The 24,081-nt window shown below is 51.5% G+C and overlaps 1 protein-coding gene and 1 long non-coding RNA gene across 5 annotated transcripts in view; one reads left to right on the top strand and one right to left on the bottom strand.

Moving 5' to 3' along the window:
- Positions 1 to 24,081, bottom strand: part of ZNF536 (zinc finger protein 536) — a gene marked incomplete at its 3' end in the record, with an annotated part of 283,805 nt that overhangs the window by 74,464 nt on the left and 185,260 nt on the right. For all 3 annotated transcript variants that reach the window (XM_081215811.1, XM_081215812.1, XM_081215810.1), the window contains one exon: positions 18,882 to 21,053. In XM_081215811.1, coding sequence (XP_081071937.1) covers positions 18,882 to 21,051 — 2,170 coding nt within the window. In that variant the 5' untranslated portion in view covers positions 21,052 to 21,053. The remainder of the gene's footprint in view (positions 1 to 18,881; positions 21,054 to 24,081) is intronic.
- The window catches only part of LOC308605606, a 368,706-nt gene that overhangs the window by 319,826 nt on the left and 24,799 nt on the right, over positions 1 to 24,081 (top strand). The window lies entirely within an intron of this gene.

Genomic DNA, 24,081 nt, shown 5'->3' with positions numbered 1-24,081 from the left:
TAAACCATGGGCTCCACCTTTTCATTTTGCACTGAGCCCTGCAGATTATGTAGCTGGTCCTGCCTACTTTAAAAGGGGCGTGGCTTTACAGTGGCCAAATCTGCCAGACAAGACCTCAGCCAGGTGACCAAAGTCAACATCAACAGTGATAAGTCAGGTTGACAGCATGCGCCCTTGATATAATGTGATGAGAAGGTCACTTTACCACTGGGGTCTTCTAAGAGCCCCAAACTCCAGTCTCAGCCTGAGGGAAACATCGGACAAACCCAAATTGAAGGACAGTCTGTAAAATACCTGATCAGTACTCCTCAAAACCGTCACAGTCACAAAAAACAAGGAAAATTTGAGAAACTATCACAGCCAAAAAAAGGGAGCCTAAGGGGACATGAAAACTAGTGCCAACAGCAGGGGAAGTTGTGGGGGACAGGAAGTATGTGGGAACACTGTATTTTCCACTCAAGTTTGCTATGAACCTAAAACTGCTCCAAAAACCAAAGTTTATTAAAAAACCTAAATGTAACGTGGAATCTTGGGTGGAATCCGGGCACAAAATAAAAACATTAGGTAAAAACTAAGGAAACCTGAATAAAGTATGGACTTCAGCTAATGATAATGGATCGATATTGGTTCATTCCTTGGGACAAAACGGACCCTAATAACGTTGAAAACGGGGGAAGCCAGTGTGGAGTACGGGGAACCCTACCCTCCGGGTTATCCTTGCAACTCTTCTATAAATTTAACACTATTCTAAAATAAAAAGTTTACTACTCACCCCCCACCCCCCAAAAAAGAGTGCAGTTGAAGTACTTCCAGTGGGCCAGGAGGAGGGAGGCTGGAGGACAGGCAGCAGACAGCGCCTCTCCCCCTCGGACCCCCTCATCCACTGCTCACTCAGGACAAGGCTATGGGGCCAGCTTGAAATGGCAACACACTTTACAAATGACCTTAACTAGTATAATACTTTTTAAAAACTACATTTATCCCCCTGGGGACCACTGGGTGCTGTTGAATTCTCTGGCTGCTCTCCCATCAGCGAAATACTGGGTGTCTAGCAGTCAAGAACACGTGGGGAGGATGTGAGGCAGTTCTGAGAAAAGCAGAACCTGCTCAATCCCATTTGTAACCTGCACTGAGATGCCAAGGCAGCCACTGTCTGTCTTTGGCATCCTTGTTCAGCCCCGAGGTGCCCTCTCCTACCCCCACGTGAGGGCCGTGGGAACTGTGAGCTGGGCTGGGCATCCCTGGAAGAGCAGGGTGCCAGGTGTGGGATGGGTACACCTGTCCCTGGCTGCTTTTCATTCCCCTTTGAGACCTGCCTCCATCCACCAAGGGCTGTGGTTACCCAGCAAGCGGAGGAGGGTCTAGGTGGATCGGCTTGTCATGTTCCCGTGAGGACATTTTACCTGTGAACCACTGGGCAGGCTCACAGCATGCTGGAGTTTCCTGTCACTTTCTTTTCTATTATGTTTCTGTTTAGAGAACTGGCTTGATTGATAACACTGCTTTGGGGGCAGGGGGATCAGTAAGGAAGTACGACGGACTGGATTTTTTTGTCCCCTCCCCCAATTCATATAGTGACATCCTAACCCCTAATGTGATAGTCTTGGGAGCTGCTTAGGTCGTGGGGATGGAGCCTCATGAATGGGATTAGGTCCCCTATTAAAGAGACTCCAGAGAGCTCCTCACCTTCCACCGTGGGAAGTGGGTCCACACCCAACACTGAATCTGTCGGCACCTGACCTTGCACTTCCAGCCTCCAGAACTGTGAGAGAGAAATCTCTGTTGTGTATGCACCAGTCTATGGAAAGCTGTGACCGCAGCCTGAGCAGACTGAGGCAGAAGGTAACACCCGCTGCAGAAGTGGGTCCACAGCAGCGCACCCACAGCCCTGAGTCACGGGTATCTGGGCCTCCCAGGCTCCAGCGGAGGGACAAAACCCCAGGAAGCCTGGAGAGACCTCACCTTTATGGGGCAGGTGTAAGGACACACTCACCTGGCCTCTCAACGTCCTCAGCTGAGAGCTGAATGAGTGAAATTCTGCCTGAATCCCCTTGAACCTTCACCCCAAGCCAAGGCGTCCTCGCCTCCTCCCCTGTAGATCTCAGCATTAGGCATCTGTCCTGCCAGGGTGCAGGTCAGCTCTGGTGCCAGGACCCCCAGGGCCCTGCTGTACTCCTCGCCTGTCCACAGCGCCCTTCCTCTCTCCAGCACCCCAGCTTCCCTTCCAAGACCATCTTCCCCATCCCACGTCTGGCTGTTCTCTTCCCACTCCAACTCCCTCCAGCGAGAAGGCCAAGAAGCTGGCAGCCCTCACAGACCCTATCGGGTCCACACCACACAAGTCGACTCTGAGACAAGCCGTGTCCTGCCGTCTGTGCTTCTGGCTCAGTGTGGTCACCTCACCCCAGCTTAGGACTCGCTGAGCGGGGAAGGGGATGCGAGTCCTGCAGCACCCTGCATGGGCCAGGTGGCACACGGTACATGGGGTCCGCAGCAGCAGCTGGCTGAGTCTGCCTGCAGCCGGCTCGCTGAGCTGAGGTCCTTCCCCAGCGCAGGTCCAGCCGCTTCCCTCAGACCGGAAGTCAGTCACTGCACTTCCCCACCCCTAACCTGGATCCCCAAGTCCTCATCTTTGCCCTGAAGTCAGCATCAACCCAGGCTATGTTAAGGGGGTAAGATAGGGATTCTACTCCAAAGAGGCACGGGACAAGCCTCGAGGAGAATGTTGAACTTCCAATAAAAAGTACTGGAACAAACATATGGACACCAAGTGGGGAAAGCTGTGGGGGAGGGGGTTAGTGGTGGTGGGATGAATTGGGAGATTGGGATTGACATATGTACACTAATATGTATAAAATAGATAACTAATAGGAACCTGCTGTATAAAAAAATTAAATTAAATTAAATTTAAAGAAATGTACTGGACAACACTGGCTGTCTTCTAGAATTTCGGCTTCCAGCAAAACCATGCAGCATTCCTGGTTGGGGGCCGTTAAGCCTTTGCCACAGAGCTGCTGCCATGTGCGTCCACTCCTCTTCCAGCATCAGCTCCAGGGACCACAGCCCCCCCTCCACCCGCCCTGCCCGAGGGCAGACACTGGGCTCGTCCCTGTGGAGGGATGTGTGGCCCCTCAGGGCACACGGCAGCCCTCCCAGGGGGCCAAGGTCTGACCCATGCCGAATTCCAAAATGCTCAGACCCCAACACGTGTTCTGCTGAGGAAAGCGGCCCCTGGCTTCTGGGGAGCCAGTAGCTTGGGATACTGTGAATTAACTCAAAGAATCCAAAGTCACAACCCCTTCCCTCAGGCAGGGGACAGCGGAGGCCAGACCACACCCTGCCTTCACTCACTTATGCGAAAGTATTTCTTGAAATGAAGGCAGTGTCCAGTGACAGATGAGTGGACAAACAAAATGTGGTCGTCCATACAATGGAATATTATCAGCCTTAGAAAGGGAGGAAATCCTGCACCTGCTACAGCACAGATGAACCTGGAGGACACCATGCTAAGGGACTAAGCCAGTCACAGGAGGACACACACCGTATGATTCCACTTACAGGAGGTACCCAGAGTGTCATATTCATAGAGACAGAGAGTAGAAAGGCTGCTGCCAGGCTGGGGGCAGGGAATGGGGGTCATCAATGAACAGGTAAAGAGCTTCAGTTCTGCCAAATGAAAAGAGTTCTGTGGATGGCTGGTGGTGACGGTTACACACAATGTGAATGCACTTAATGTGCCACTGAGCCACACACTTAAAAATGGTTAAGATGGTACATTTTGTGTTATGTGCCTTTTACCGCCGTGTCTTTTAAAAAATGTTTACTGAGCCTCCACTGTGTGGTGGGCCCTACTGTGGGCAGCGCTGTGCACACGAGTCACGGGTAGATCAGCACACAGAGAACACGATGCTTCCCAAAGGCCTTGACGATGACAATACAGGATAATGCTTCCAGCGAGGGGCTGGGAAGTGGTAGTTCATAGTGGGGGCTCATGGAAAGGCCACCGGACGGGAGAGGTCTGCATGATGGAATGGAACCAGCCTGTGAGAGTCTGTGTCCAGAGCTGATCACACCAGAGACGACAGACAACACAGAAGCCACCAAGGGGCTGGTCAGAGAGGAGGGAGACGGGGGTGCAATTCCAGGCCTTGATACCACAGATTTTATTCCCCACACAATGGAGTGTCACCGCAGTGTTCTGAGCAGGGAAGGGATGCAGGCTGATTATTCAAAGGGCCGCTCCACCCCTGGGCCGCTGTCCCTGCTCACCCCGCCGCCCTGACAGTCCCTCCTTTCCCAGGCAGCTCCATCCCCACAGTGCTTGCCCTTCAGGGGTTCAGGTATGCTCCCTCCAATGCCCTGAAGAGCCCAGCCATCGATGGTGGCTGTCGAGCCTCCACGGGCCCTGCTCTCCCTGGGAAGGAGCCCACCCCGAGGCATCTTCCCTCTACCTTGTGGGCGCCCGCTCCTCCACCAGAGGCTCCAGGACCTTTGCATCATTCTTCACAGAAGCATTTCCTCTGCCACTAACCAAAAAAGGTCATTTGACCCCAAAGCACTGGCTTCACAGATTTCCAGCAGAAGCCGGGCAGAGCTGACACATGGTCTCTGCTCCATGTGATTTCCAGGAAAAGTTTCACCAAATCCATAGCTGCCCTGACCCATACATGCTGTTCTCTGACATTTTTTTTCTTTCTGACTTTATAAAACAGCTGGTAGATTATTTTAAGTTTCAGGAAACGGAGGAGTCCCCTGCCAAATGGATCCTAAGCTCCTCAAGGGCCCAGTGTCCTTCTGGTCCCCAGCCTTTGACCAGACTGACACCCCTCAACGCCTGCTGCTTGTCTGGGGCACCCTTCTGAAGACCCCCACCTGTGGTGGGCTCAGTAAGGCTCACCTCCAACTCCCAGGCCTGCACCCTAGAGCATCCACGATGGCCACAGAACATGGCTAACTAAACCGCAAAGTGGCTGCAAGATCCCTTTTCAAGCTGCTGGTAACACAGCTGAAGCCTTTCAACAGTCTGCAGAGGGAGGATGCAGTGCCCACGGCAACAGCTCTACCCCACTGCCCTGGCCCCCAGCAGGCTCACCGTCAGTGAGGCTGTTACTGTGCCCATGAGCTCCTAGGACTTGGGGGAAGGAGGGACAGCTGCTTTGAGGCTCGTGGGGGATGGTCATCCAGGGAGGAGGGGTTGGACTTGGAGCCCAGGTTGCCACTGTCCCCGAGAGGGGTCCCCAGGTGCTGATGGCAGACTGAGCCCATCCCCGAGAGGACTTGCCCCCAGAGGGGCACTCACCCGCCCTGGGCCCGTCTCTGACCCCCAGGCTCCCTCATGCCCTTGGGTCCTCCCGCTCCTGCCAGAGGGACGCCTGGCCAGCTCACAGGGACTCACTGCAGGTCTGTGGTGCAGGCTCTGCACTGTGATTTCAGGTTCTCTGGCACCTCGAGGGGGTGTGGTGGGCAGGCCCGAGGCCTGGCTGGCTCCTGGGCAAGCGCCCTTTGTCCCAGGAGAGCACATTTCATTTTATTCTGTACAAGTCAACGAGCATGCCCCGAACACCTGCTGCACCCCGTGCCCAGCGCCAGGGACCACGATGGGAACACACCCGAGGACGGCGCAACCCCTGTTCTCTCGGAGCTCTCAGGCCCACTCCACACACGTGCTGGCTGAACTCAAAACAGAGGTTCCCTGGATGCGGACCCCAACCCTCAAGCCCCAACTTCTTCCAGGAGGAGCATGAGGCCTCAGAGGACTTGGCTGTGAGATGCTGGAAGACAGCCCCCGCTGCATCTGCCAACTCATAACCCAGGAGCCAGAGCTTCTGCCCGAGGCCGAGGCAGCAACAGGGAGGGGAGACTCCATTAGCAATGCTCTGAGGGGCAGGGCTGGGCTCAGGACCAGCTTCTCTTCCCACAGGGAAGGCTAAAAGGTCACGTGCTTCAAGGAGGTCAGTCTCCCTACGTAACAGGAGGCCATCGTGCCACCCACCACACACATCCTTAGCCACACAACACACACCTCAACACCCATACCGACACAGGCAGACACACACAGATACACACATCCCAACACACACATGCATCAATGCACCAACACACACGACCACACACCGCACACCTGACACCTATATCAACACACACCCCGCACACCGTTACATACATCTCAACACACACACCCCTACTAGCGTGTGTCAACACACAAATATGCACTCCCCCAAACCACACAGCCACACCAACATATCTGCAAACCCCGATCCGACACCCTAACCACACGGCAACGCCCACACACACGTACTGAGCTTCGTATCCCAACTCACCCTCACCCGTACACATCAATACACGTACCCGGTGCGTGCATATCCACTCCCATCCCAGTACACCCACGGCCCCACACACACACCACCACACGGTAATACATCCACCCTCGGCAACTGCATCCAAAAAATTAAAGTGCCTTACCCATACTCACACAGCAACACCAGCCCAAGACAGCACGACCACTCGCACACCAAGTCATATCCCAACACAGACAACAAACATTCAGACACACACTAGCCTCCCGACATACACACACACAGTCACAACTGCGTGTTGAATGCTCTATTCCCAGAAGCTAGGGTCAATCTGAACCTGCTAAACCCCCTACACCCAGGACAGCAGACTCAGCCCCCCAGCTGATCCCGGGTCCTTCCCTGGCACCACCCTAGGTGGGTCCAGGGCATAGTGACAGCCCAGAGCATTCTGCTCGGTGCGGCCAGTGCGAAGTGGCCGCTTGGTTCAGTTTTTAGTGCCACCAGGAGCGACAACAAAGAACCCGGCAGCCCCTCCTCTGGAAGGCTTCCCAGATGATAACTCTGCCTCCTAATTTACACCTCGCAGGACGGTGCTGACCGGGAAGGAGGAACACAGGAGCCTCTGCTCTTTCTCTTCATCTACCCGTGGGGGCTTCCCCGCTCCTCTCTGGAAAGACTCGGTGGCTGGGGAGAGCTGCGAGCTGGCGCCAGTCCTGTGCCTCTGCCTCCTGCCCTGTTCTCTGGCCCACCACCCACACCCAGGACACCTTCCAACGCTGGCCTGCGCAGGAGAGCACGGAGACAGAAACAGGACCGGCAGAGCGTGGTGCAGCCGGGAGGGACGGGGGAACTGAGACTTGGGCAAGTTGCACAGGAAGAGAGCTGGGTCCTCTGCAGCAGGCCCTGCTCCTGGGGCCCCATCCTCTCTGTCACCCTGGGGACACGGCCGCCAGACACTTGTGACTTGCTACACATGTGACCTTGAGTAGAGGTTAGGAGATCCCTGAAACCGCAGCTTTGGGGAGTCACTTCTAAGTCTAAGTGTGCAGCTCGGACCCGGTCCCGGGTCGATCCTCAGCAGAGCTCAGCAAGCGCAGGGGAACCCCCTTCCTTGCTTCTTTTCTGGAAAAGATGCGAGGACAACCTCCCCCGAGACACAAAGAGAGGGAAGGAGTACTTATCTGAGCTTCCCAGAGCCTGTCCTAACAGGGCTGATCTTGGCCAGTGTGGAGCGGGAGATGGGGCTGGCGAGCAGGGCTTCTGCTTTTGGCTGCATTCACCCCATCCCCAGCACAACCCAACAGTGGAACTAAAAGGCCAGAGGTCAGACAGACATGGCTAGAATCTCAGCTCCACCACTTCCTAGCTTTGGAACTCAATACAGTTTACACGGCTGTTGACAGCCTCTCCGGCAGACTGCAGGCTCTAGGACACGGAAGCACAGAGAGGCTAAAGAGCCCTTGCTGGATCTCACAGCTCCTGAGGGCCAGCACTGGAGCCTTCCACCATGACCGCGACACTCTCCACTTCCTGCAGCCCTGCCAAGTCAGCCCCCAGGAGGGGAAGAGCAAACACTGAGCAGCACTGAGTGAGGGGCCCTGGCAGTGCCTCTCCAGTGGCAGGACCCTGTCTCCAGGGCATGCAGGCCCCAGACAGGGATAGCCGGTGGGAAGGTGCCCGGTGGGAAAGGAGCTAAAAGAGGGTGTTCCCAGCCCCACCGGGCACACCGGGCCCCTCAGAGATAACACGACCTCACTGGCTGCTCGAGACTCAAACACAGATCGACAAGAAATTCCCAAATCCTTAGAATCTACAAACCCTAGTTCTCTGCTCAGTGGATGAGACCCTTGAAAGTTACCCTCAGGCCGTGGAAACATTTGGGAAGGGAGAGGAGAGGAGGGGAAAAGCAAGATGAAAGGGGTCTCAGAGTCTTCTAGACTTCCCCACCTCCACTCCCTAGGCCCCAGGGAGGGGAGTGAGCTGCCCAAATAGCCCAGCAGAGTGGGTAAAGCCTGACTGTGTGTGGAGGTCAAGCTCTGGCTGAAGTATGTGCTCTGCCCGGAGCCGTTTCTTAAACATTAGAAAATGCACTTGTCTCTGGGTTAATAGCCTGGCTTATGATTATGACGTTTTCATTCACAGAAAATAAAGGGCAATTGAGGTCTGACATGTACCAGAAGAAATTGTTTCCACTCATTCTCATAGTGGGTCTGTATTTAGTTCATGACCCACCATCCAAAAAGAAAACTGGCACTGTCTGCAGTGCCCACCATCCTCTACTGATGCTGGATATTTTGACATATGAGGGGGGTACAGCCCTCCCCCGACCCCCAGTGACTCACCTGATCCTCTGTGGGACAGGTATGGACAGTTCTGAAGTCAGGTTAGTTTGGGTAAAATGCAGAGAGCCTCTTTCCCAGTGTACGTGTGACAAGCTCTCACAGGTTCTACCTGCAGGGTCCGAACAGGAGTCCACACTCCACCTGACACCTGACTCGTGCCCTCCCCCTGCCCAGGAACCACTGGCGACAATGACAGGGTGGTCAGGGCAGGTGAGCTGGAGCCGGGAGCCTGCCCCGCACTCCCTGGTGTGGAGCTCCACCCGGCCTCTTCCTGCTGCCCACCTCAGGGCTGGCCCCTGGTGTGGGGTGACCAGCTGCCAGGACATACATGCCACAGAGCTGCGAGCCCGACAAGCTCCCATCTCACCCCCTTCTTGGCTTGAGGGGCTGTCCTCAAAAGCACCAGTTGGACTCTCCCCAGGGCCTCTTCTGCAGCAAGAAAGTGATTTCAACTCCAGTTCACAGCCAGGGAGAGAGAGGACAGCCAGCCGCAGTGGCTGAGCTGGGGGTGCTTCCCCCAGAAGTCACCGAATTGGCCAGATTCCACAATGGGAAAGAGTTACCTGCCACAGGAGCTACTGAGGTGACTGAGGAGGTCCCGTCACCCTTTCGGGTCCCTTGGGAACAAATGTGGACGCCAAGGCAAGTGTGTCTCCTCCAGCCCTGAGGCGGCCCTCCCGTGCATCTACCCCTCTTGTGAAGGCCTTGTCCCGGCTCCCAGGCTCTGGGCCTCTGGGCACTGCGATCTATCCCTATCATCCTTGAACCTCCAGCATCTAGCACATTGCTCGGTGTTCAGAACCTACTTAATAAGCATTTTGTCCTTGAATGAAAAAATGAATTAATGAATGAACAAATGAATGAATTTATGAATGAAAAAATGAGTCACAGAGTTGCCTGGTGACAGGGAACTACCTTGAGGGAGACAGATTTCAATATAACCTTACGAGGAACTTTCTCAGTAAAATCTCCAGCACTGGAAGAAATGGCCTCAAGACACAGCACCCTCCTGGGTAATACACATCTGCAGCTCCAGGGCTGCCAGGCTGTGACCTGAGATTCCATGTCTAGGAGTTCCACTTAGGGAAATAATTGTGCAGATGATCAGAAAGATTTAGGTGCAGAAATGAAAAAATGGAAACGGGTTTTCTACTATGCTCAGTAGATCACCAGAGGCAGATTTTTCCCTTTGCTTCTCCATATGTCTAATATTCCCTCAAGGAACATACTATGTGTATGAAGCTTTTATAAAAGGACAGCTATTACTACAGAACAGGAGTGTGCCAAGGATAGCCCATGGGACAAATCCTTCTGTCACCTGTTTTTTGTAAATAAAGTTTTATTGGAAACCATCAAGCCCTTTCATTTATGGCAGAATCAAGTAGTTACAAAAGAGCCCACATGTCCTGCAACACCTAAATTATTTATTATCTGGTCCTTTACAGAAAAAGTTTGTTGATCCTTGTGTTGAATATTCAATGGAAAAATATATGTGACATATATTTAAGTAAAAACTCTATCATATAGAAGACTGTGCATGCAGTATGGTCCTTTTTTGTGAAATACATCTTCAAGTGCACAAAAAGGACTGGGAAGGAATGGACTAAAATGTCTGCAGTGGTTACCTCTGAGTGGTAAGGGCACATATATTTAAAAATTATTTTTATTTGTATTTATCTGTATTTTCGCAATGTCCAAGATGAACAAGAATTAATGTAGGAGAAAAATAACAATAATGTCATTACACAACAAAAATAGCAACAAAGAAGTCAGTAAATGTCCCTCTAGAAGGAGACCAAGTGGCAAGGGTTTGAAGGTCACTCATACAGGACATTTCAGAGGTGGTCAGGCCCCAGCTGCCAAGGCTCCCCTCACTCAGGGACTATTTTATGTCACACAGCAACTTTGCTGAAGGATCACTACAATTTTTCAAGGCAAATTACTTAAAAAAAACCACACCCCTATAACACCTATTTTAGCAACACATTTAACAGAATATATTTAGCAATAAAGAGAAACATGTATCTGTCTTGGTCTTCAAGGAAACAACCACTGCACACATTGTACATTGAACTAAACATAAGCAAGTTGGAAAATTTCCAAAATACCTCTCAAGATGATTGAAGACAACCGAGGGTGTCCAAAAACCACGATGACAACCACTGAGTTAAGAGTTTCAGGACATTACGGCAATGAAGAGACAAGAGCGCCACGGAGGGGACCTGTTTCGTCGTACATCAAAAGGCTTTGGAACTGAGGTCAAACCAGAGGGAAGAAACTGGTGTCCGCCTAAGTCCCAGCCCAGCAAGGCACCTCCCAGGGGAGGGAACGGATCCTCTGTGGCATCCTCTGCACCCAAGGCCCAGAGTAAAACATCACAGTCTCCCCAAGGTGTGCCCTGCTCCCAGCAAAAGCTGAAACATGATCCCACCCTTTGAAAGCAAGTGATGAGGCAGAGGAAGCCAAGCCCACCCACTACCCACTTCCTCCTGCCAGCACCTGGCTGGGCACCCCCAAGAGGAGGGCCGGACCAGCCAAGGAGTCAGCTTGTGCTGTGCCTCCCACATCTCTCAGACACATGCCACATGTCACACAAAACCCCAAGGCTCACAGCAACAAAGAGGTGGGTCCCCCAAGAAGCCAGGCCCTGGACAACTTTCCCTTGGTGGGAAAAGAAAACAGGCCCGGGCACGTGAATTCCACACACCGCCGCCCCTGCGCACAGCACAGCTCCCTTAGTGCCTTGGCCCACCCATCAGGTAGCCTTAGGGAGTGTTCAGGCATGCACCGTTTTGGACTTCTGCAGCCTTTTTTGAAGATGTGGATCAGGGAGAGGATGGTGGCAGATCTCTGTGCTTAGCTCGGCCCTGTTTGTCACCAGCCAAGCCACCCAGTTCTCCCTCCTGCCTCCCAGCACATATTAGAGGCACAATATTCATTTCTTACATTATGTTAACAAGCCCCATTATTCCAGGGTTGTCTCGGTAACTAACCAGGACAGTCTTGGCTGGCTCCACACCTTTGCACCCACAGCATACCAGGACTTAGGTGAAAACAGTAAGTAAAATGCAATACAAAATAAATAAATGGAAATACAGCCCCAGGAAATTGAGTGCTCTCCTGACAAAGAAAAGCTACACCAGATCTGGCTCAGAATTAAGTGGAGAAGCCCAGCAGAGAGAAAAGCCACGTGCACACCGAGGAGGACCTGCTTTAGCTTCACAGCTCCCAGGGGACCCCCGAGCCCTGCTCAGGTGCCTCGCCGCTCAGGTTCTGCCCAAGAAAAAAGGCCCAAAACTCTGCCCAAGACCTGCTCCCCTGAGCTCTTTAGGGAGGGCCCACGGCTTCCTGAGAAGGGCTTTCCAGATGGCGCCTGGTGGCAGCACTGCCAAACTCCACAGCTTAAGTAAATGTTGCCGTCGCCCCGTCCTGCCAGGAAAAGGCATGGGGGACCCAAGGCTCCTCTCAGCTGCTGTGACGCTTGCTTCCTGGAGAGAACAGAGAGCCCCCCACCACCTGCCCCGCACCCTGCTGGGGAGCCCCCTTTCCTCAAGCATTTGCGAGCCTCACTGCACCCCCTCGTTCCTCCTCAACACGCCAGCCCGGCCCCCACGAGGCGCTGTCGCATGCCAACAGAGGAGGGGGAGGTGAGGAACCCAGAAGGGTAGCAAGCAGGCCCAAGGGTCACAGATGGCAAAGGTTCCAGCCCAATCACCACGAATTTGGGACGTCTGCACAAATCCAGTCTCCTGCTCTCTGCAGGTGTTTCTCCACCCCTACCATCAACGCTCCAAAACAGCTCGACAGTTATGGGAGTTAGGGCTCACGCCTCTTCCAACCTCACAGGCTCAGAACGCTGCAAAGTGCTTCCAACACGGATCTGTCCCAGGTCTCCCTCTGCTCTCCATCTCAACATCCCCAAGTATCCCAGCGGTCTCCCCCTAGAATCCAGGGGAATCTTGTAGGCCAGTAAAATAGGAGGCTTGTTGAAGCTTGTCCCTGTTTCCACCCCTGAGACATCACGGCCACCTACTAGAACTTCCTTAAGCGAGGAAGACTTTCCTGCTTTACCCTCTCAGGAGTGTGCTTCTTATAAGGGGGCACAGAGCTCCATGCCAATGAAGGGATTCGAAGGCACAAGCAGCCTGATGGAGAAGGGGTCTGGTGAACCCAAGCTGCCCTGCGAACAGAGGCTGTCCCTGCTCTGCAGCAGCGGCCGCTGGCAGTACTGACATATTGGGCCTACGTTCCCAGGTACCTGATGGCATAGCAAGAGAGTGGGTGGATGAAAGGTAGCTCATGACACCTGCTTTTGACCAACAGGCAGAGGCCACACTGTGGCCATTTGCAAAGCAAACTGCTAATTCCAGCCCCAACACACCCGAGGTGGTGGCCAGGACCTGAGCCCGAACCTCCCATTCCAGTTAATGGCAGTCACGCAGCTAATGCTTCATGCTCCATTTTGAAAATTGACTGTTTAATTCTTTGCCTCATTGTAACCTGTCCTTAGCTAATCCGTGTTTTTCTTATTACCCTTAAATTTAGATTTAAATGAATGTTTGTTCCTTGTGTTAACATGAGTACAGAAGGAGCACACCGTGGGCACCTCGGGCTCCCTGAGCTCTCCGGGCAGGAGCACAGCATCCGTAGGAGCACAGGAGGGACGTGAAGGTGGGCAGAGAGGGGCTAAACAAAAGCAGGGCTCAGTGACCCTGCGGCAGGAACCGATCGCTCAGACAGAAGACGGTGTCCTGGTAATCTGGGAATCCCCAGGAACGTAGAGGAAAGAGGCTTCGCTTCTGGGATCTCGTGTCACACATCTTTTATATCACACTCCCAATCTGAGGACTTTCAGAGCCAGAACGATTTCTCTCTTTCTGAAATGCTAAGTAACAGCACCATCGGGCAGCCCCGTGGAAGTGGGATTTACAGCTCCGCGCAAAGGGGTGAGAGAGACAGCCAAGGCCCCAGAGTGGCACTGAGTGTTCCCAGGCACAAGACAATCAAAGGGCACAGAGTGATGGGAAGTTTATAAAAAGGAGCCGCTGTCAGGCATCCGACCCCCCGCACAGGAGGACGGGGAGGTGAATCAGCATCTGAGGGCTACTGTTCCCCAGCTCCAGCGCCATGCCCGGTGGGCGGACCGCCCCCAGATCCAGCGGAAAGGTGGGAGACCAGAGCGAACCCACCTGGACCCCTGACCTCTGCCCCATTGGACACGCCCCAGGAGCCAGCCTGAATCTGGCCAGCCTATTAGCCCAGGCGGGGCCAGCTCCCGGGAGGCAGGGCCAGCCAGCATCTGCCCAGGCAGGGCTTCAGCACACACAGCCGAGCCTCCGTAAATCTCCACAAACACGGTGGCCGCCTGCACACACTTCCACATCGGGACGGAAAGGCTGCATATGGCGCTCAGTTTTAACAGCTGAGCTTTAAAAAAGTGCAGCTTTTCATCTCACTGAACCAGCTCCCAAATTAAAGGGTGGGGGAGGGAGAGAGAGGGGGAAGGAAAAAGGGGAAGCCAGAGTGGGCAGGGGGAACCTTCCATGCTAAATTTGATTTACAAGGAATTTCAGACTAGTATCCGCTCAAAAGTTCCCCCTGGAAAATGAAATAACGTTCCCTGTTTGTCATCCCCAAGTTTACTAATTTCAAGTTTTTAATTTCATCTTTTAAAAAATAATTTTCCTTTCTTCTGTTTTTAATAAAAATGAAGGAGTCTATCAATGAGGAAATCACTCACATGCCTTAGATTGGGTTAACGATTTTTAAGCAAATTTTAAATGGGATTATTGTTTTCCAAAGTTCTGCTCAGCAAAGAGATTAGTGGCCACAATGCCCAGGGGGCGTCCCCTGGTCCTTTTAATTCCCTGCCTGGAGGTGGAAGGTGCTGGGAGAGGAACGGGAGGGAGAAGCCTGATAGGGCAGTTTTCCTGGAATTGCCTGGAAACTTTTACTTTCTGTTTCCTCTGCTGATAATGATTGTCTTCGCCTCTGCAGCCAGCTCCCCTCTCCCCCTCCCAGCCCCCTGTTGCTGCATGCCATCCCCAAGCTCCAGTATAAAGTTTGGCTTTTGCAGCAGGAAGCAGCTGGGCCAAGCAACCAGCGAATGATAATGACCTCAGAAATCTGCTGTTCGCTCGGCAACAATAGGGTGCTCAGTCTACTGGAAAATTGTGTTCATCAGCTAACTCTGCTCAGTTACTAATTGACATTGCCAAATATTTTAAGAACAATTGGAATGCACAAGCAAAAAAAAAAAAATGAAGATCTTAATCCTCAGACTTAAATTTTTTCTTTTTCTTTTTCTTTTTTCCCCTTCTTTTGGGTGCCCAGATTTGTTTGTGCGGAGCAGGCAGTGGTTATCGTGAATGGGGGCAGGGAGGAGGAGCCGCATGAGAAAAAGAGGTGGAAAAGAAAGAAAATCTATCATATCACTAGACACCCGATGTAAATGCAAGGGAGCCCTGGATAAAGGCCTTTGATGCTGTGGTCAATGGGCCAGCACAGGATGGAGACCCAGCATTTCAGGAATGCAGCTCAGGCAACAAAAGAAGACCCGGCAAGGCTTCCAGCCCAGCTGATCAAATAATCCTTGTCCATCTCAAAATATGATACCAGAAGGAGTAGGGGTTAACAGTATTTTCATCTTTGCATCTCTTCCCGGCTTTCCGTTGATCATGTAACTTAGCCGACTTTAATGAACAGAGGGTCAACACATTCAATTACCCCTTTCCCACCATCAACACTTCAATTAGCCCCTCTCCAAAATTATGGGGAATGCAGAAGGTAACTGCCCTGTTGTATATAATGAACAGGATCGTTTCTTAGTACATTAAGTTTTAATTATTCTGACCATGATTTCCAAAGCAAAATCTAAAGAAACAGAACTTTGGTCGTCTTCTGACTCAGGGTAAAGCTCGAATTGGAGCACAGTCTTAGACGAGATTTTAGGGAAAGATGCAGAGATTAATGCCATCGGAGCATTTGCACGCGAGCCAGAAATGAGGGAGCATCAAAACAGCTGCCCCACTTTCTAAATGTCATAAAAGAGTAAAATTTATAAGCTGCTGCTTTCCAAATAGTTTCCCTTTGCATTGTACACGGAGGAAGAAATGACATCTACTATGGTGTGAAATTACTGGTAAGTCAAATCAACAACAACAACAAATATAAAACAAAGGGGAAAGATGGGGAAGTGATCTGTGTGACTGGTCTTGTCCATTTTCTGTTAGAAAATATGACCTCTCAATTTGTCAAAGGTCCTAGTTTTCACAGTTGATCTTAAGCTTGGTTCTCAGCAGTTTGGTAGAGCCAAAGAACAAACACATTTTCTGGTTCACTGGAATCATTTTCACATGTTCACTGATTCAAACATTCTTTTGCTCACATAACAAACAGCTGCATCCCACATTAGCCTAGCCAGTGACAGTCGCCCATCTCGGCAATAACTGTTTGATTGCAAACTTGACCCCTTCTTCGTCTCGGTCTGAGCAAGACATTTTTAAACAGCCACTCCGTTCCAATCCTCCTTTGCAGAGAATTACATCTGATAACAAAGGACGTCTCTGCCACTCATTGTAAGCCTTCTTCTGGAGATCTGTTCTAAGAGGCTCTCCGTAAAAAGGTTTTTTATGATGAATTCAGAACTACTATCATGTTAAGAGCAGCGATTTATAAAGAAGAATTCATTGGTTAAGATCTGAAAAAATAGTTTCTCAGGCCCTACTGACCCAGTTTTCAACAAAAAAAGAATCAAGTGATGCAAATTAAGTTTTAAGACATTGTTATGCAGTCTGAGAAATTTGTAAAACCGTGTTTTTGCAGTTATTTCTTAATAGAAGCCTTAATAAGTACTTCTTTCTTTACTTAAGGGCTTAAAGATTTTTTTTTTCTCCCCTTCACCTTGCAGGTTTCTCTCTAACAGGTAATAATAAAATACCTATTGTGTCAAGATTTTTATTTAAATGCTTATTTTAATCACACTTTATACAAGTCAGACTTGTTGAAATAAGAGGGAAGACTAACCCGATTTGGTTAAGGGTCCTAATCCCAGGAAAACCTGAATGGCCCAGGCGTGCGGCTGATTTGGGCTGCATATTGGTATGCCATCAATTTTCCTACTTAGAAAATTATGGAAGTGTCTAATTTGAATATGAAGAAAACAAAGAAGTCAACCAGAAATGAAAGAATCAGTATTCACAATTGTACGATACATCAATGAGGGAAATAAAAGTGAGAAGATAACCACAATTCAAGTATAATTCTCCTTTGAGTCCCAAGCCCGGTTGGTTCTTTTAGGCAAAGGGGGCTTTTTTCAACAGAGTATTTAGAGATATGGAAACAACAGAGATAGGAATAGCATGAGGCTATCACTTGGCCAGAAGGTGAGAAAAACACGGTAAACACGTCATTAATAGAGCCGAACATTTGGTGTCAGAATATTCTGCTGAGACCTTTTCATTTCAGCAGGGCTGGGAGAGGGGGGAAAATCTGTCAGTGTTAACTCCACGTCACTCCAAAAACTTAGGGAAGCCAGTATGCGCTCTGCTTTCTGCCCCAGAAAGGTCCCAAATCCCCAAAACCGTGAGATGACACTCCGCAGGGAGAGGGGACCTCCTCACAGGAGGCCAGAAGTAATCCCTCCGACAGTAGGACACCTGGCACTTTGCTGCCTTCGTGCACAAAGATCCATCTCAGAATCCCCGCCGTCAGGCGGTGACACTGGAAAACCCTTCCCTTGCAAGTTCTGGGCGGTGGTCACTCCAGGCAGTGTGGCCTAGCCCTCCGTGGTGCTGGAGTTCCTCATTAAACTCTTCCAGAGCGTCTCACTGAAGTGAACTGCAAACAAGGCTAGGACTCCAGGTGGAGACAGTGTGTTTCATGGGTGTTGGAGCAGCGGTATTAAGTGCTATCGGAATCTTTGGAATGTGCAGTGCAGATTTATGTGTCTTAACAATTCTTTACTGGTTTGTAATAAGCCACCAGACTCACACTTTAATACTAAGTTTGTCCTAGAAAAAGGGTACACTGAAGCATGACAATAACAACACAACTAAGCTGGCATCTACTTAATAAGTGTAGTGGCGAATTGCCTCTAATACTGAAATATTTATCGAAACTGAGAAGGGAAAAAAAAGGGGGGAAAAACTTTTTAAAAATTACCCTCAACAGTGTGCTGCTACATCTTTAACAGTGGGCAATGCAGTGCCTTGAGGTGCCTCAAACTGTCTTTCATTTTCTAGACTTAATGGCTGATTGCAGAAATCAATGTTGCCATTAGTAACAGGGTATTTGTTATGGCATGATTTCCTCTGTTGTTAGGCTGCAGAATGATTACAGTATTAGCGAGATGCTTGCTTTATAAAGGGCTAGAGATATAACTTTCAATTTACTGTCCATTAGTAAGGGGCTTTGGATATATGGATGAAGGCAACAAGCTTACCTGCTGTTAGGTAGTGATTTTAATTTAGCTGTCTTAGGCTAGTGAGTTTTTTTTTTCTTTCTTTCTTTCTTTTTTTTTTTTTTTTTTCCTCAAACTGGGCCAGGAAGTTTCAGCATTTCACAGACATTTTGATGACAGATTTTCTGCTTTGCTATTTTAGACCCCAAAGCTGTATCGCCCGTGTAACACAGTACAATTTAAGACATGAAGTCGCGCATCTGTGTTTCAAACCTCTGTGCTTCTCCAAACCATCGGAGGAGAATGGTGTGGTTCTTCAGGTTAGAGGGCACCTGACAGATGAGCCAAGCTGTACTTTTGAAAGGGGGCCGGAGACAGGTTTGGTCTAGGGAGAGGCAGTGAGGGGCCCAAATGACAGAATTATGGGAATATACTTGGGAGGAGAGACGGTGAGGGTCTGAACTTACACATTCACATCCACGGATGGAGCCAAACAGCAGCTCCCGGGTTCCAGGGGTGATGGTGGACGGGGGTCAGGGCATGAAATGGGGCCAGGTAATCACAGGGGAGGGTAGGCTATCCCAGCTGGCAAACATAACAACTGGCCATCTCCACCACACGGGAGGAGGATCAGCTTACTTTCTTGGTGGCCAGTGTTCAAGGGAAGGTCAAAGAGTTGCAAAGATCGCCTTCCCTTGAGGCAGGGCAGACAGGCAAGGTCCACATACAGCACGACGCCACGGTGAACTCAGAGCTGACGCTGAAGGGCCGCGAGGACCCTCCCCCACCGGAGGGCCCTTGCGCCGGCCGGCCGCTGCTCCCCCATCTCCCCTGGCAACCTACCTGAGGAGGACGGCGAGGAGGGGTGTGGGCTGTCCTCCTGGGCGCTCCCGGTCTGCGAGAGCCCGCCTCCGACCCCGCTCTCCTCGGTGACGTTGGAGGAGCCGGGCGTGGTGGAGCGGCTCACCGACTGGGACTCCTGGTCACTGCCCGAGCCGCGCCGCTCCTCGGGGCCCCCGTGCAGCCCGTCCTCGTCGCCCTTGCGGTCCCGCTTGTGGACGCGGGAGTGCACGACCACCTGGTGGTAGGTGCGGAACACTCGGCCGCAGTCCGGGCACTCGGTGGGCTTCTCCTTCAGACTCCCGGGACCCTGCAGGTTGTACTCGAGAGCCTGGTGCAGCCCATGTGACAAAAAATCCCGACTGCCTTCCAAAGGGTCGAGCGCATTTGGCAGGTCTCTCGGATTGCCCGCTTTAACGCTGTGAACCAAATCAGCAGGCACTTTCTGCTTGGAGCCATCCGCTCCCACTAACACGTACTCCCGCTTCTCCTTATCAAACAGAACCCCGGCGTTTGCCAGAGTGTCTTCGTGGTTGCGCTGTAGCTGGTGCTCTTTAGACAAGAAGCCATGCTCCATGGCCATGCCCCTGGCCATGAGCTGCCAAGCCTGGTAGCTGTTCACGGGGTCCATCTCGGCAGCTTTCGCAGCTGCCTGCAACCGCTCGATGCAGCTGGATTTCAAGGGTGGCACAAGGTTGAGGCATCCCAGGAGGGAGTGCTTGTCGCCCTCGGGGACGCCGTGGGCCATGCTGGAGATGGGGGTCAGCAGCTTGCCCACAACCTCCTTCTCCTTCACGGGCACCTCGCCTTTGCCGTAGAGCTGGCTGGGCTCGCTCAGGCTGGCTTTGTCGGCGGCCATGAAGCCGCTCTGCAGGCAGGAGAGGTACCTGGAGTACAGGTTGGCATGGGCCTCTTGGGACATGCCGCCCATGGGCACAGGCACCTCGGCGTCGCTAGGGGATTTGTTCTTCACTGACAGCTTGTTGAGGTGGACCTTCATGTGGTTCTTCAGGAACCAGGGCTCTTTGAAGCGCCGGCCGCAGATCTGGCAGCAGTGCTCGAAGGAGTCTTTGTGCTTCCGCATGTGGCCCTTCAGGAACCACGCCTGGCTGAACACCTGTCCGCAAACCTCACAGCGGAACTCGTTGGCCGACTGCTCCCCCCCGCCATTGGGGCCCTGGCCCTGGGCCGACTCAGCCGTGATGTGGGCCTTCTCCACGTGGCTGATGAGCTCCTCCTCTTGCGAGGCGGCGAAGTCGCACAGCGTGCACTTGTAGGGCTTGTGTAGGATGCGGATGTGGCGGTCCAGTTCCTCCCTCTTCTTGAACTTGCCCTTGCAGAAGGTGCAGCGGAAGCCAGCAGCGGGGGTCGCCGAGTCCTCCTGCACACTGGCTGGCTTGGGCGAGGGCACCGGGTTGGCCACGTCGGGCACGCTGTGGTTGGTGGGCAGGGCCAGGTTGCAGGCGGCCAGCGGGGTCTGCTGGGCGTGCGGCAGGGGCTTCAAGTCCGGCCGGGGCTGCAGCAGGCTGCTCTTCATCTGCTTGTCCCGCAGGATGGCCCTCTCCTCCAGCTCGTGCAGCAGGCGGTTCTCCTCGCGCACCCGCCCGCGCCCCTTCCCCAGGTTGCCCAGCTTGTGGGTCCGCAGGTGAATCTTGAGGTTCCCTTTCTGTGCCGCCCGGTGGTCGCAGTACGGGCACTTGAAGGGCTTCTCGCCGGTGTGAGTGCGCATGTGCAGGGAGAGGATGCTGTTGAAGCGGAAGCGCTTGCCGCACAGAGGGCACGGGTACTTGCGGTTTTTGCGGGCGTCGTCTTCGATGTCGCTCATCTGGGACATGATGCCCAGGTTCTGCCCGTTGAGGAACTGCTGCAGGTCCACCCGCCCGTTGAGGCTGGTGTCCACGTCCCGGCCCAGCTGGTTGGCCAGGAGCGCCATCTGGCTGCCCATGGGCTGGCCACTCATGGGCACGTGGGCCTTCTCATCGAGGGGAACCGGGGTCTTCTCCTCTGGGTTGGGCCGCGGGTGCAGCTCGGGGAAAGCATGGCTGAGCTGGGAGGTGATCTGGTGCAACTTCTGACTCATGGCATACTGGCCGTTGAGGACGGGGCTGCTCAGATGGGGCTCAGCTTCCGGCGCCGCCGAGGACACTCCAAGGCACAGACTGGCTTCTTCCATCCCTGAAAATAAAGAGAGAGTTCAGATCTGTGCCAGGTGCCGTGGCGCAGCGAATCAACAGCATCAGCTGGTGGGGAATTTGCATTTCATGCCTTACCTACACAGAATAATGCTAAGGAGTTATAGTCAAAAACAATAATAAAAAAATGAATTATTAAATGCCAATTATGCAATAGGGCACTGCTCCTCCAATTTGTTTTGGCAATAGATCGTCTTCCTTGTATTTTCTATTTACAGACTGCAATTATTCATTCACATTTAAATTATTAATGTTTTACCACTTTCAACACCTAATAACAACTCAAGGGTCTACGTGTTAAACTTTTCCTCCTCTCCCCCCTTGTAGCACCTGCACCTGTTGGTTCAGTTCAAAGTTTGCCATAGAGCAGAATAGCTTTAACTGCAAGACCAAACTGACTCACTTGGAACTTTTGTTTCCGGTTACTATATTCAATATGTTCGCCAGTCGGAGATGAAAGAGATTATTTTATGATTTGGCAAAAAAAAAAAAAGAAAAAAAAGAAAAAATCCAACCCAGTGGCACGATATTTACTGGTACATAATAAAACAAGATAATGTTTTGGGAAAAAATAAAGTAAAGGACAGGCTTTAGAACAATAAAAGGGATTTTGCTTTAGTCAACAAAAAGTGCAGTAATATCTCATTAAGCTGATTAGTATGCTGCTTAGAAACAGTACTAGGTGCTGTAACACATGATTATAATCATAAAAATCCTTCAGTGTTTGCAAGGAAGCATTAACGAGGTATATTAAATTTTAAGGAGACTGCAAGTAGCGGCTTTGCAAACCTCAGAGATTAAGATTTAACCCTTATGTTACGAAACACTGTTATTTTGTCATCTGGTAACTGTGCCCATCAAAAGCAGTATACATTATCTCGTGATGGAATTTTAGTGGATTGTTGAGACTGCTCAAATTTGGGTAGGGGGTAAAGACTTACACCACAGAGCACGCTTTCCCTGCCCTTCAACTGGCATGATATCTGCGGCAGAGACTGTGATTGGGCTTAAAGAGATCTTTTATAGAACTAGATAAAAACCAATTAAAATCCAGGGACGATGCCATAGGAAGTCTCAACCAAGTTTGAGTGTTTTTAATAACTTTCCCAATATACAGTAATGAGTACAAATTGTACCTGCAGTATGTGTTTTGCAGAAAATTAGAACTCAAAGCTGTTTGTTAAACACTAACACTCAAAGCTGGTCTGCATAATTGGCTTTAATAGTCCTCTCTGCCCCTCTCCAGCCTGTGCAGAATGGCTGAAGCCAGGCCATTCGGGGGTGGGGCAGAGGGAACAGCTCCCTCCCCATCAGAGCGTGTGGGGAGCTCAACTCTGACAGGCAATGAATCCATGCCTGGGCTCCTTCTATTTCCAGATCTGCCTTCCACTTGAAGGAGTCCAAATTTGTTTCCTGCCACTGGAACAGTTATTGCGCATCCATCCCCTTTGTATCCCAATGTTTAGATGCGTTGGCCAGCCAGGTGGTCCAGCAGTACCACTTAACCCCAGCCAGGACTGATTGCTGGGCCAAGCGATTCCTCGGGGGGACTATGGGGACAGAGCTCAACTGTGGAGGAGGCACATTCAGCCCCGGTGGGGTCTGCTGCCTGTTGGGCTTCCTGCCAGGCAGACCATGCATGGATGGAGGGTCTCCAATGGGAGACCTGACTTCCTTGGCAAGAAGACAGAGGCTGTGAGTCTGTCTTGCAAGAGAGGAGAAGAAAAAGACATGATGTTTATTTTCAGGAGTGAGAGAAACTGCAACCATGGTGCAGGGCTGACTGTCCATGAACAACTATACACACTCACACACACATACAGGCACACGGTCACTTGCAGTAAAAGAATGTTTCCAATTTCCATCTTTTCTTTTTGTCTCTGGTGGCAGTCTACACTCAAAAAAAAAAAAAAAAAAGAAAGAAAGAAACCATTTTGGAGCCTGGTCAGAAAGGAGTAATTTCTCACAGAGATTCTTACATTCGTTCAACAAACTTGCTGAGTTTCCACTGTGTGCCAGGCCCTGTCCTTGGCACTGAAGACTCACTGGTGGACAACAAGACTGTCCAGCCCCAGCACTCATGGCACCCGTTGACCAGCGGGGAGGAGCAGGCCCAGTGTGAGAAGTTGCTGGGGCAGGACTGGGGCCTGGAAGGGCCCTGTCTAGAGCTGTTTCTCCACCTTCAAGCCCCATCCAGCTGCACTGGCTCCTCTCCTGAGCAAACATGGATCATGACCCTGAAGCCACTTGGGAGTGCTCAGAATTCCACCCAAGAGCTCTGGGGAAGTTTGGAAAGTCCAAAGCCAACATGGATGGCCCACTTCCAAAGGCTGCCCGGTTGGCCAGCTCAGAAGACATGAATCCAGGAAGATGGGCTATTTTCAGGTTACTGCTGCTGAGCTGACGCCAGTTCGGCAGGAGGGAGAGGAAGCTGAATGTGCAAATACAGCAAGGACTGCAAATCAGGTTGGATGAGCGGCATCAAGTTGAAGACCATCCCCCACCCAGTCACGCCGTGCAGGTAACAACAGCTCAACTTGTCAAATAATGAACATGGGGTATTTTCAGGTTAGGTTTGGATATGGAATTCTTTTATTATGCTCAAAAAATTTTTTTTCAGAGTCAACAAAGCTTTTTTTAACCCCCTTTAAGCCACCGGTCTTCAGGTGCCATTGTTGAAGAATGTTCAGCATGTTTGAGAATGTGCAAAGGCACAGGTGGCTCCTTCCCCCCAAGCAGGTCTCAACTCACATATCCCCTTCTCACAAAGGCCCTCCATGTCCACCTCGTCACAGAAAACTTAATCCCCGCAGCCTCTCTCTACACCATCACCTTACTTTCTTCTTCATGGCACTTACCACTGGGGCAGTTTTCTTGTTGACCCTTTTACAGATGTGCTTTGCTTCCATGCGGGCAGGCTCATGTCTGCCTTGGTCACAGATAAAGCCTCAGGGCCTAGAGCAGAGCTGGCTCATTGTAGGTTCAGGACGTTCTAACTGAATGGATGAGTG

This window comes from Mesoplodon bidens (genome assembly GCF_964165515.1).
Source record: "Mesoplodon bidens genome assembly, chromosome: 18".
In the NCBI taxonomy this organism is placed as follows: Eukaryota; Metazoa; Chordata; class Mammalia; order Artiodactyla; family Ziphiidae; genus Mesoplodon; species Mesoplodon bidens.
This window is presented reverse-complemented; position numbering and strand designations above follow the sequence as displayed.